Source organism: Anolis sagrei, chromosome 3 (genome assembly GCF_037176765.1).
Source record: "Anolis sagrei isolate rAnoSag1 chromosome 3, rAnoSag1.mat, whole genome shotgun sequence".
NCBI lineage: Eukaryota > Metazoa > Chordata > Lepidosauria > Squamata > Dactyloidae > Anolis > Anolis sagrei.
Window position 1 is genome coordinate 205,834,617 of NC_090023.1, and position 14,740 is coordinate 205,849,356.

The following is a 14,740-nucleotide window of genomic DNA, read 5'->3' on the forward strand; positions in this document are numbered from 1 at the left end:
TAAAGATCGTAGTGTACTTCAAAGCTGAATTTCTGCAATGCATTGTACAGTGGGCTACCCCTTGTACCAAGTTTGGAAACTCCAATTAGTTCAAAATGTGGCAGACAGACTGGTTATGGGAACATCTAGGAAAGATAATATCACACCATACTAAAGTCACTCCATTGGTTGCCAATAAGTTTTCAGACAAAGTACAAAGCTTTAAAGCATCACATGGCTTGCATCCAGGCTAACTACAAAATCACCTTCTCTCCTATAATCCACCCTGCACACTTACTGCCTCTGGGGAATACTTGCTCCAACCAGTCAGAACTTGACTGGCAACTATCACCTAGGATCTTTTAATGGCTGCCCAAAGACTCTGGAATGACCTGTCAACATTCAAGATTGAACTGCAGGCCTAAAAAATCAATTTTAAATGGTAAAATTTTAAATTTACATTCTATTTTTATTTAAATATTTGTATTGCATTTTGCTCTTTGTACTATGTATTCAATGCATGTATCTTAGGATGGTGTGTTTTAATGTATGTAGTTTATGGCAATGTGTTTTAACTGTGCCCCACCTCGATTCATGAGAAGAGGCAGGTAACAAATAAAACATATTCTTTGAAGTGGAAAAAGAGCTCAATAACCTTTCAAGAAGAGTCTTAACAACAGCAATCTGGCAAAGATGTTGTGTATAAACAAATCCAAATTTTGAGTCAAGACATTCCAATTTAGATCACAAAAAAGTATCAAAAGATAGCAGCCACGAAGGGTCTTTTAAAAAAAATGTTGTATTAAAGACCTGAACAGAAATAAGGTACACATTTACAAAACCTGAATTGGGCCAAAGGTCACTCCTGGATGCCTACATGACATTTAGGGACTTTTGGCCCATAACATGGGGGTAAACCTGGTTAATTTGATTTTATCCCCACATAAGAGGTCAAGGAATGCACTGGAGTTTACCCAAAATGCTGGAGCAGCCCTGTACTTCAGGGTTGGTGTGAACAACTGGGTCACATGGGCCAGTGCCACCATCCTGTTTTCTCTGTCCTGTATGGCACTTACCCGGGCTATTTTTCACACGGCAGCAGACATGGAGCTCTAGAGAACTCCTGGCCATCACCAGGCACCTTTGTTTTTGCCAAGTTCTGGACTGCCCCCAGATTTTGATGTCCATGTAGATGACCCAAGAACCAGTTTACACATGTATGTCACCTTTATAGCTATATTAGGATGAAGTTTTGCATAATAAACATGCTAGCAAAATTCCTGCTATTATGAACAGATCTTAGAAGCATATTATCATACAAGTAGAAGAGTCCACAAACACTTGGAATATTAACTTTTAAAATGCAATTAGTGAAAGTTATATTTACAGGAGGTCACTCATTACTGTTACAGTGGCAGTGTTTTTTTAAAAATAACTCTTATCTGCATGTTTCTTTTTTATTTAATTAATTATTAATAATAATTTTATTGATTAGCCCTTAGGCTATGTCACAATATCAAACCAGACAACAAGGCTTGATAAGACTTGATTGCACTCTATGTAGTAAGTTAAAATAAGACACTTATAACAATACTGTTAATAAAGATGATAAAAACGGAATATATACATCATATTTTCTTATCACCCCTACAATTTACCCTGATAATTTAATTAATTAATGTCCTGATACTTTCCCACTATGTGACATGAAGCAGATTTTTATTTTAAGTTATTCTTTTGATTACAAAATATCTGAATGCTACGAGTGCTGGACCCTTGGTGCATTTTTTTCTTGTCTACTTGCCTGGTATTCAACACCCACAACTGAACATAAAGCACTGAACTTGAACCATATGGAATTCCTCTCGAGTCAAGACACATATGTACATCTAAGCATAAAATTAATGAAAAGTTATCACTACACCACAACAGGAGTAAATCTATACTTTGTGAAACTAAAATTGCCATATAACCCAATTATACATTTGTTATAGCAAAAAATGATTTCAATTAATGTGATGGTTTAATTACATTTTTATTACTATATTAAATTAAATTACTTTTACTTCCAAAGCTCTGAGTTCTTTCTTCAATGAATCTCTGCTCTCTGGCCTAAAATATTTCTACTAGTAGTAGCTCATTCTATTGGGAGGGACAGCGGGTTTCACCTCCCATAATGATAATAAAAATCATCATCATCATCATCTTGTATCCCACCAAAGAAAGTTTGGATTATTGATGTCACCATACTGGGTGACAGTTGCATTGAGGAAAAACAGCAGGAAAAACTTAGCCGTTATCAGGACCTCAAAATCGAACTGCAAAGGCTCTGGCATAAACTAGTACAGGTGTTCCCAGTGGTAATCAGCACACTGGGTGCCGTGCCAAAAGATCTCAGCCAGCATTTGGAAATAATAAACACTGACAAAATTATTATCTGTGAACTACAAAAGACCACCTGAATTGGATCTGTGTACATCATTCGAAAATACATTACACAGTCCTAGACACTTGGAAAGTGTTCGACTTGTGATTTTGTGATATGAAATCCAGAATATATATCTCGTTTGCTGTGACATACTGTGTTTTTGTGTCAGTAAAATAATTATAATATTCTTGTATCCCACCAAATATATATGAATTATTTCTGTACATGTTGTGTTTCTGCCTGGAAGTGAATTGCAATCATTCATATATATTTTTGGAAGAAGCAGTGAGGTATATTTCTCCTGTCGGCTATCTTCCAGATTGAGTTTCTTTACTATGATAGAACACAATGCAGGGACATAGGTTTTTTTTTCTTTCTGAATATGACCAAACAATAACCACTACTATCAGACTTCCCCAGTCTGCTTTCTGTATTCCAGAGTTACAAAACCCAGGCTGTATTCAGTTAGCATCACCATCTGTAATTTTATAGTTTAAACATGAACCTACAGCTGCAGGTCTGTATATAAATGCTGCCTGGGAATTTGGGCAAGTTTATTACAAAATGTATTCAGTTATAGTGGAGAGAAGGTGTGGAGGTGAAATGAAACACAAGGATTATCAGCTTCAGAAAATGAACTACACAGAGGAAACCAAATCCTGGAAACCAAAGCTTTGTTATTGCTTTTTTTAAAACCCATGCTTACATAAATATCTAATGGCACTTCTAATAAAAGAATTTCAGACTACAACTGTTGTAATAGAAAAATAGGGTCCCTATTATAAATTTCTTATTAATATTTGATGTGGACAGCCTATTATCATTATACAGAAACACATACAGTTGATATTAACTGTGGATCATAATATCTGCTCCCTGTGCAAAATTTATTTAGCTTCTACTCACAGCTTAAAGCTATGAAGTGGAGTTTATGAAAATGTGCTCTGGGACAGAATTTGTTTTATAAACCTTAATATATTTTTTTTACATTGGGGGAGGAGGGGGTCATAAAAGACAAACCAGTCCTGCACTTCAACTAGACCCCAATAATGAATTATTCAATGAACAATTTTAGCTGTTAAATGAAGCAGAAGACCCTTCCCCTTTCAAACTAGCCAACCATATATCTAATAGACAGTGTTGCTTAGAGTCTTCCAAGTATCAGAAATAATTCATAATTCATATATATTTACTATATTTCAAAAATATTGTTCAAAGTATTCATTATTAATGCACAGTGCAGTTTTACTGCTTTCCTTTTGTTTGTTTCTTTTACATCACACTTGTTAGAGTATAGACCAGGTATGGCCAAACTCAGGCCTGGGGGCTGGCTGCGGCCCCCTGGGCTCTTTTCTCAGGACCTCTTCTCCCTCACCATCTTATCCTTCCTTCTCTCTTGCCTTCCTCTATTCCTTACCTCCCTCTTTCTCTCTCCCTCCCTCCTTTCCTTCCACCCTTTTGTCCTTCCTTCCCTCTTTCCTCCCTGCCTCCTTCCCTCTCTCTTTTTCCTTCCTTCCTTCTTCCTTCCTTCCCTTTTGTCTTTCCTTCCTCCTTTTTCCTCCCCCCTTCCCTCCATTCCCTTCCATCCTTCTCTTCTTCCCTTCTTTCCTTCCTTCCTTCTCTTTTTTGTTCCTCCTGGGGGATGTTTAGCTGGGAGAAGAGAAGACAGAGAGAGGGGACTTGAGAATCATTTGTCAAGATTTAAAAGGGTGTCCCATTGAGGAGGAGGGGGGCAACCGACTTTCTGCTACTCTAGAGACCAGACAACAAGGGATGAATGGGTTCAAATGGCAGGGAAAGAGATTTGACTGAAAAGATTAGGAAGACCTTCCTGAGAGTAAGAGCTGTTGGAGAGTGGCAAGGCTGCTTGGGAGTGTGGTGGAGTCTCCTTCTTGGGAGGCTTTTCTGCAGAGGCTGTATATCAAGAGTGCTTTAGATTGTGCCTGCCTACATATCAGGGTGTTGGACTGGATGGTCCTTGGGGGTCTCTTCCAGCTCTAGGATTCCATATCAGGAGTATGCAATATGCGGTCTAATGGATACACTTTTTCTCTCCTGTCCACTGAAACTTTTTGGGATCCTTCACTTTCTGCCTCCAAAAAAGAAGAGGAAGAAAAGGAAAGGGCAGGGAGGGGGCTTGGAGGAGAACCACCTCCCTCCCAGCCTGCTTACCCTGCTCTGGTCCTCCATGCAGCCCCCAAGTTAGAAAGTTTGCCCATGGCTGGTATAAACCATAAGCTCTAGGGTTTCTTTAAATTTTTAAGGATTGAGTAAATTTTATTAGTAATCAGTTTGTTCTCATTGCCCCTGGGGGAAGTAGGGATAACTCTGTCCAAACCATTTTATGTTGAGAGATGCCTCTTTGAGCCAGGAAATAAGCCATAAGGCAACTGGGTAAATTTCGTGGTTTAAAAAGTGCCATTCCTAGGTCTAAAACAGCCCAGAAAGGGAACCCAAGAATTGATAAAATGGCCAGAGTGCAGGAGGTAATTTTATTCAAAATGACTCATGCTCCTCATTAGGTCACATGTAAGGTTATTTTTTCAACATAATCACACAGGTTCATACGTTATGGTTGTTACTGATGCTCATTATAAATTATGAGCCCCCGGTGGCGCAATGGGTTAAACCCTTGTGCCAGCAGGACTGGAGACTGACAGGTTGTAGGTTTGAAACCGGGGAGAACGTGGATGAGCTCCCTCTGTCAGCTCCAGCTTCCCATATGGGGACATCAGAGACGCCTCTCACAAGGATGGTAAAACATCAAAACATCCAGACGTCCCCTGAACAACATCCTTGCAGACCAATTCTCTCACACCAGAAGCAACTTGCAACTTCTCAAGTAGCTCCTGACATGAAAAAAGCCTATAAATTATAATATTTATAGACCTGATAATAACTGATACAATGTATACACAGAGGAAGGAAAGAATTAAATTCAAAAATAATCAACTGACAAGAGTTTTACCCCATTATATTACTTTAAAAAACATTCCTTAACAGAAGTTACAATTGTAGCCATGCAGATTATAATCCTGATAGCACCTACTTAAAAAAAGAAACACTAATGATTCATTGGTAAGTATATTGTAAGTTTCAATTATAGATTCTTAAAGATATATTAAAAAATAAACTCAAAACATTCGGTCAATAATAGCAATGTAAAGGCCTGTAATTAGTAATGCTTCAAGTTATTGATTAGTTAACAGCTTTATTGTTTGCATTTCAACTACAAAACAATTAGACGTAATATTCATCTGCAACTAGAAAATAAATCTTTGAACAGGGAAACATTCAGCTCTTAAACATTGTTCTCTTTGTAGTCATAAGTGAACAAGGTGATATTGGAGTGCATCCTGCTGGACTTTAATGAAACTGCAGAGTTAAAAATTACACAGTGCCTTTATATATATATATATATATATATATATATATATATATATATAGCAATATGAATGACAGCTTCAAACAACACTTGGCAGTGACATTAAAATTGGGCATTATAGGTGTTGAAGTTTTTCATTTTATCAAACTATACCTTTTTAAACTATGGATTAAGAAACTTAAATTTAAGCACTTAAGTTTTTAATCAACTACCACCAGTGTTTTAGTGATGTGTCCTTTTTAGGTACAGTACAAGTATTTTTATGCCAGAAATGCCAGATACATTGGGATTATGGCTTTTATGGAAAGAGCTTTTAGGGCAGATGACCTTCCTTGGAAAAGAATGTGTTAAAAATCTTGGATGAAGAACTCCCTTCCACTTCCCCTCTCTGCATTTCTTAGGCCCCTTCAACACTGCCAATAAAATACATATTATCAAAGCAGATAATCCATATTATCTGATTTGAACTGGATTATATGAGTCTACACTGTCATATAATCCAGTTCAAAGCAGATAATCTGGATTTTATATGGCAGTGTAGAAGGGCCTAAATCACTGTCTGAAAATTTCCATGAATTTTCTGAAATTATATTCCCTTCACATCATTTAACAAATTAAAACCACATCAAAATCTCAGGAGCCTGTGCATGCCCTTGATAGCTCATGATATTTCATGGAGAATATAACCCCCTACTTTGAGAACACTGAGAAAGGCCAACTCATCCACAATTCTAAAGAAACATCAATTGTGAACTATAACAGTTAATTCCGAAATTAAAGCATGAAAAGAATGAAGAATCTAATAAAAGGGATTTCAGTTATAGAGAGGGATTTCAGTTATAGAAAGGGTCTCTGGAATGTAAACTTACTGATATAGTATTCTTGCACGGTGCTGGTGTAACCATATATTACAGAGTAACCAAAAATGATGACCATGACAACATCCCTGCTGTCCAGCTCCACTATGTGTGCAGAGTGACCCTCAACTGCATATTGCTGGCCATGAACAAGGACTGCTGGGATTCTGGTACTCCAGATCTGACTGGGTATGTTGAAAATCCACAATTCATCAGTGACATTCCCGGTATTTGTTTCAATCTTGCCTCCATACATGTAAATGTCATCCTGATTCAAAGAGAAAAAAATGAAATGAGTGTAAAGTTCAAGTAAAGTACAAACAGAAAAGCATGACAATTTCAGGAAATGTGATATTAGTACATTTTACTAAATAATAGTGACAGTGGTCTATAGCCATAATGGATCTACAATATATTTGAAAATCTAAATGAGATTTTATATAGGCAATGGTTTACTATTTACTTTTAAACCAGCAGCTGGTGGTTTTGCCACTGCTCTTCCCAAGTTGCTCCAAGCTGAATAGAAGCTCTGCTAGTATTGGACCTATCACTTAAAGGTTCAGCACCAGAAGAGGTCTTTATCAACTTGGAAAGCTGCAGAAGATCTTTATCAACTCGGAAAACTGCAGAAGGAGCAATAGCAAAATCAGAGTGGACTGTCACTTCTGCCAGTGGTCAAACCCCTATTTGTTTGGCCCGAAATAGAACCACTGTTATTCTTCCTACAATGTTCATATCTCCTGTACTTATCTCATTTCTACCTATTATTGCTTCATACTGCTGACAGATAAGTAGACAATGATAAAACAAAGCAACTCCCAAAAAATAATGCAATTAATCAAAACACAACTTTTTTTCAGGCCCTTTAACAATCTCAAATGTCACTGTATAGTAATCCTCTACTTCCTTCTTCCCTGCAAATTTTGATGCAATCTTCACAGTAGCATTGGGAAAAGGTAAGAGGCGATATTCCCAACAAACAATGTTTTATGAGCTATCTCTACTGTAATGCAAAATAATTCGGGGTAGAACCCTACCCTGCTGGAGGTGAAACTGAAAATAGTACATTTAATTTATAAGCATGACCACAGCTGACCACATTTTGAAATCTTTGTAGGGAACTGATGCTATGATGAAAACCTGAACTTCAAAATTTACCACTACACCAACTTTTTGCAGCTAGCCTATTATTCATTTCTTGCCAAGACCATTTATGTTATCATGTCCTTTTGTTCTACAAGCGTCTCAACCGTCTACCCTTTCACTAGTTCCCTTTCCCTCTCTTAGGTATCTCCCTCATTTTTCAGACAACGGTTTGATCTGAGAAAAGAAGAATAATCTAACCCATATGGTTTGCAAAAAGTCCAGTTTCAACATCTAAGTTATATAATCAAATTAACTTAGAGATGAGGACACAAGAATAATTCTGCCTCAGACGTGAAACATAACCATAAAGCATTGATTTACATAGAATAAGAAGCAACTCCATAGTGTACTTTTGTATGTCTGTAAGTCCATGGCTTTCAGTTGACTTGTCTTTTGGACTTTTGATTTTATGGAACTTTTTTCCACTGAACTTTGAAATCTTCAGTGTAACACGTAGGCTTGTGCAAAAATTTTGGATGTTTTGTAAGTGGTATTAAAATTCATTGAATCTGTACTTCTGAAGTGATATCCAACAAGTGGGTGTGGCCTGCACCTAAAACTTAAGAATCAAAACTTACCCAACCCTTTTACGTTTTATTTTTATTTTTAAATAATAATAAATTTTATTTATATCCTGCCCCTTTCCCAAAAGGGACTCAGGGTGGCTTACAAAAAAAAAGCCAATCAGAGTACCAGTGAATAATTGAATCTGCAAAGAAGACTGACTGATACTTCTAGTAAGTAGTAGTAATAGTAATAGTAATAATAATAATAATAATAATAATAATAATATTTAAATCAGTGCTGGCTGGAAAGCAATCCCTAAATGGATGGCCCTTGGGGGTCCTTTCCAATTCAATAGGGGAAGCGTACTAATTAGTTTAGAGACTGGATGGCCATCTGTCAAGAGAGATTTGATGGTGTCCTTCTGCCTGGAAGAAGGGGGTTGTAGTAGATGGCTCTTGGGGGTCCCCTCTAACTCTAGGATTCTACGAAAATGTAGAATTGGTTTCTATTGGTTAATATGAGAAACATTCAATGAGATAGCTGTTGTGGCTTTTTAAAAAAGCTTTGGCAAAACTTTTTTAAAAACTCCCCAAAACTGTAGATGTATGAATATTTCTGAAAGTTGTAGGGAATGATTTCCCCTGTTATCTTGTGTCATTGTATAGAAAATTTAAGGAGATGGCTTTGAAAATTCCCCAAAAATCAGTGAATAAGTGAAATGAAATTTGGTGGGCTAACAATAGTAAATGAGTTCTACCATTGCTGTACATTTCACCCCAATAGCAATGAGGGAGAAAGAAGCCCCTGTATGTTTCCCCAATTACAGTAATTATGTGCTATTACTGTAACAAAAAGTAACAAAATTTCATTACTCTCATTATAGTAATGAAATTTTCATTAACTATACTTTAGAAATGAAATGACAGTACCCCCTAATTTTGTAATGACTTTTGAAACATTTTTAACGACTGCACATGCCTAGTAACAGGTCTAGTGCCTGCCCAAGTCTTTGCGAAGCTTTCCAACAAGCTGAATATTTAGTTGATTTCAGAACCAAAGACTGTCACGAACATTCTAAGGGAAACATCTTCTTTCAATGAATGTTCCAAATCAGATCAGTCAGAATAGCTCAGCATTACCATTACCACCTAATCTTTCTGTACCATACACTGATTATCACTACAGATTGCAACATAATTATCTTGTTCCCATTATATTCTTTTAAACTACTCCTCTCTCTATCTACGCAAAAATGCTCCATCTAGATTACAATACCGTAATTAAGTACAAATCTAATCATTCCCTTTTATTATAGACACAATTACTGTTTGAATATCCTGTGAGAATTACAACTAAAAGCATTTCAGATATGCTTCCCATTTTAAAATAATCTATAAGTACATTAACTAAATCTGTAAAAACACTACTCGGCTAAGAGCCTCCTAAAAATAATCCCACCTTTGTTATCACTGACTTTCCTTAAACAATTTCCTTAGGGGGAAAAACAGTTCAAGTTTAGCAGAATGTCAGTGACACTCAGAATCACTGTGTGGAAACTATATAGAGACATCAAATTAAAACAGGGAAACAAAATTATCAATTAGATAATTTTCTCTTCCTTCCACTGTGCTCAGTGGACCTTGTGTTGATGAATAACAGATGACTGGAAGTAATACTCTGAATCTCTAAGCACCAATCAAGCAACTCTCATTGAAATAAATGTTGTTTTTGTGTGGCAATTGTTTTAGGAGCACAGCTCCAAATGTTTTTCAATAAGCTGTCACTTTTTGAGACCAGTTATGCTAGCATATCAATACAACATCAACTGAAGCAATTAAATTGAACTCATCAGACTACAACCTCCAGTTGAAAGTATTTTATAAAGCATCACCTCACATTTATCCTCCTACAGTGTTTTGATTTTGTTATGCTCTCTAAAAAGCTTCTACTCTCTGTGTGTGCATGTGCATGCGTGCGCACACACATAATTAAAAAGCAAACCAACAGTATTCCTTTCTGGATTCCAGAATAAAGACATTCTTTGCAACCTGATCTGCTGCATTTCTAAGTGGAAATGCTTAAACAGAGCAGATGCTACCTTTTTAAGAGAATAACAAATTGTATTTTAGAATTAAGCACCATGGCTTGGATGAAACAAATGCATACAAGCTGTAAAATACTTTAATGTCACAAGCAAAATGGTGATACAAGCAACAATTCCTTTATATTTCCTCCTTTGTTATACAAATGCATTAAATGAAAATGGAGCGATCCTATGCATATTTACTTGAATATAAGCCCTAATGTGTTCACATAAGATTTACTCTAAAATAGTTGTCAATTCCTAAACACAATGAGATATACTCCTCACTATCTAAATCAGTGGCATTATTCCCAAATGAAGCATGTTAAATACTTGATAGGATTTTATGTCAATATAGATTTGACTATTTAAAGATAATACCATATTTCATTGTGTAACAGTAACATTTTTTGCGCTTCAGAGGGAAGAGAAAGGGAGGACGACCGCTAACAAGAAGAAAAATTGCCAGACAAGCCCGTAGCCAGGATTTTGATTGGGGGGGGGGGGAGTTTGATTCGGGGGGGGGGCTGAGTCTCAGTGAAAGAGGGTCTACCCTAGCAAACCTTTTGTATTGTTACCCTAATACCCCCATGCATATGAGATATATTGAGCATGGTGATCAGATCATGATATGAATAAACATAACAGTTTAAATAATGTACCAGTAAGGCCTTTTCGCAGACCACCATGAGAATTTGGGGGGGGGGGGGGCTGAAGCCCCCAAAGCCCCCCCCCCCCCCCGGCTACATGCCTGTTCCCTCTTCCCCTTTTAAACAACAAAGCTGACTGTGCTCCTCACTTCTTGAAAGTAAGAGGGGGAAAGCCACAATCAGCTCCAGTTTATTTTGCACTAGTCATTGTCTGGTGTTATGAAGAAGCAAACATTTGCATCAACACCTAAAGAGTAACTGCATATCTCTCATGGAGCCAATATCCTTCTTCAATGGACATCTTTCTGTATGGGAGAAGACATTTAAATGCACTAACAAAGCAATTACAGTAGTAGTAAACTGACTAGAGGAGTAGCAGAAGAGTCCCTGATTGGACATTTTCAGATAATAACACTTCTGGTGACAAATTAGATGAGCTTAGGAAGTGAGGGGTCAACACTTCTAGAACAAATTTGGTTTCCTACAGGTCTGATGAAGAAGCAAGATTGAGAATTACTGTATTGTGCCACAATACCAAAGCCATACTTTCCCTACAAAGCAGGGCAGATAGGTTTGATGCTATGCCAGATTTTGCTTGTTATCTAGGGACTTCCTGGTAAAATAAGATCATCTGTCCCATTTCCATGATGTTCTTTAATAAGTAACCAAGTGACAAAAGTTATTACCTGTATAAAGATTCCACAGAACCAAACTAGTGCTTATAAGTAAACCAAGAGGACCTATGTGGTGGTATGCATATGGATTCCAATATGGCCAGTTGACCTGGTGCTGAAATTTCATTAAAATGAAGACTCAGAAGATACCACTCGTTGTTGCTTCAGGGAAGATGAGGGTTGAGATTGTCGGGATTCAGCATGGTGGAGATTGGGTCTTTCTAAGACACCACAGACACTTCAGTCTCAAGGATGACTGACTTGGAAAATAAGACATGAGCCTTTCCTTATTAGTAAATATAAACATATAACCTGCACATCACCCATGGGCTCTTGTGACTTCTCCACAATATGTCTCATATCAGTGAATTCTAGCAATGGCAAATCTGTAATCTCCAGGAAATTTAAATGTTTCAAGATGTGTCCTGATGTTGATTCAAAAATGGAAAAGAGCATAATTATAGCTTTAATTGAGCTATCCATATGGCATGACCTCTGTTTCCACTAAGCGTGTGTTCCTAGTCTTCACATGGATACATGAAATTGTGAACTTTATATAAATGATGGACTTCTAGCCCAAAAATACAATAGTCGTTCTGGATTACCTAGAATATGCACAGAGAGGATATGTTTCATTGGATGTGGCTAAATTAAACCACAGATACTAGTCCTGCAGATAGGAGAGGTTTTACTGTAAATAGTGGTTCCTGACAACCCTTATTCTTGTGTATCTTCCAATATGAGGAAGCTGATGTATTTCATTTGTATGGAATGTCATGAAGCAACACAAACATTGATGGTACACAGGAAGATGCTACAAACACTGAGGGCAACTGTAACACTGTAAACACTGAGGACAAAAGAGATTCTGTAGAAGAAAGTGATCCCAAAAAGAGTGCAGATGAAAATAAATTCTAGAACAATTCTTTCCTCTACAAGCAACAAACTTCTTTTTAAATGGGTTTGAAACAACAAGTGTCTGGTTTAATTGCCATGAACTCAGAAATATAGAAGTGATGAGAAAAATATATTTCAAGGTGTAGGAAGAACCACTGAGGAAATGATGAAGTACAATAGAAGCTGGGTGAAGAAGAAGAAAATATAAAGAAAATATTCAGCTAAACCAGAGTAGACTGAAATCCTAATGGACACAGGATTTCAAATTTGCTGCTGCAAATCTGCAGCAGGCAAGGAGAAGGTGGGAGGCATCATGGGCTCCATCCATTATGCACAAGTAGCAGTGGGTGAGAGTCCTCTCAAAACTGCGAAGTTACGCTCAAGGTGTTTCCAGTCTGCTCTGTGCAGGAATAGAGCAATCATATGTATGAGTAACAGAAACAAAGAAAAAAGAAAAAAAAATGCTGGTTGTATGAAACTGTCCATAAGCTGATCCACATAGAGACTACATGGATATATCTATGCCCAAAAGATCCTGAATCTACAAAACATAGCACCAATGTCCAATACCATGTGCATGACATTCCTTTACACTTTCTTAATCAGATAGTTGGTGCTCTCAGTTTGGACTGTATGGACTAATTCACCCACTGAAAAGGAACTGATTCTGAGTAGCCCTTGCATCCTCTCTTCCCAAAAGATGATCAGCACTGTCATAGTTGACAACATCAGGCATTCTTTCAGATATTGTGTTCCTAGCATGCAGCAGTGTAAGAAAGTGTATAGTACAAATAGATCCATACATCAAAATCAGTCTATGAACCCCTTGCTACCAACACATGTATCTCATTGTGAACCAGAATACAGGATCACATCACATGTTTTTCAAATTTGCTTCAGTTCCTAACTCCCAGTACATTGTGCTATAATGCTGTTACTGTTTTTACAGGGATAAAAAGAAAGCAATTGCAGAACTGGAAAATTTTTAGAAACAAAACCATCTCTGTAATTCCCAGTACTTGCGGACCATAGGTGATATTTTCAGTACACATAAAATTGGAGACCACATTATAAGAAACTTCTAATCACTGCATGGTTGTTTTATGGTATGATGGTTTACTCATGGAATAAAGTATGCTTTGTTCAAATTCTAAAATACAGAAACTAAAATACAAATTAACCAAATTAGACAATCATTATGCACAGTGGTTTAAGGAACTGAGTTTTAAAAGATAACTACTAGAATTTCACAAAAATATACAGTAGTAATACAGAAATTTGCAAATTTAAGTATTAACCTAGGGAAGCCAAACCTGATATAAAGCAATGGTGTGTCCATATCTTTGAAGGGGCCCTTTTGACACAGGTACCACATTCCAGATGCTGCTTTCCAAATTATAGCTAGAAAGACAAAAAGTATAAGTTTTGCTAGCTGGAAAAGTGTCCTAGATTTCTGCAACTGGGAAAAAACATTATTTTCTATTTATACATTGTATGCATAACACACTATGTGTACTCCAGCTTATTTACAGTTCCAATTAGCATCTCAATAGCTAGATGAGTATTTACATGTACTGCTTGATCATTTTTTGTTAGAGAAAAGCTCTAAATGTTAAAATATATATGTGGCCATTTAAAAGCATATGACTTTAAAAACCAATTAAACCACATGTTATCTAACAATTTTCCCTTTGGATATAAACAGCAAACATTTCTAGCCAAATACCACTGTGAATGTGATGTCTGATTATATTATATATCAGCCTTCCTTATTCATTGTCTTGAATAAGTTGAAATGGGTCAAGGATATGACACTGAAATTCCAATGAAAGAAGGTGACCTTGTAGAATGTGATTCTCACACATTCTACATTTTTAATTAAGACTCTGTAGCCTCCATGAAGAAATTATAGAGTACAGAATTGTGCTGCACAGAATTTGCATTACATTGCAGGGAAAAAAAACAGCTCACAGTTGTTATCACTTCAACACTCATTGATGCAGTATTAACATTCAACCTTGCTTTTCCTGAAACAATTGATATTTTCCAATGTATACAGCTTATGAATATACAAGATATCCTTGGAAAGTTGACATCAACAACATGTGCACTGGATAGTTAACATCAACCACAT

General features: G+C 36.8%; 1 protein-coding gene across 1 annotated transcript in view; it reads right to left on the reverse strand.

Moving 5' to 3' along the window:
* The window catches only part of ATRNL1 (attractin like 1), a 678,126-nt gene that overhangs the window by 543,345 nt on the left and 120,041 nt on the right, over positions 1–14,740 (reverse strand). The window contains exons 7-8 of the mRNA XM_060768490.2: positions 13,920–14,007; positions 6,662–6,917 (exon numbers count right to left, since the gene is read on the reverse strand). Of these exons, the coding sequence (XP_060624473.2) occupies positions 6,662–6,917; positions 13,920–14,007 (344 nt within the window). The remainder of the gene's footprint in view (positions 1–6,661; positions 6,918–13,919; positions 14,008–14,740) is intronic.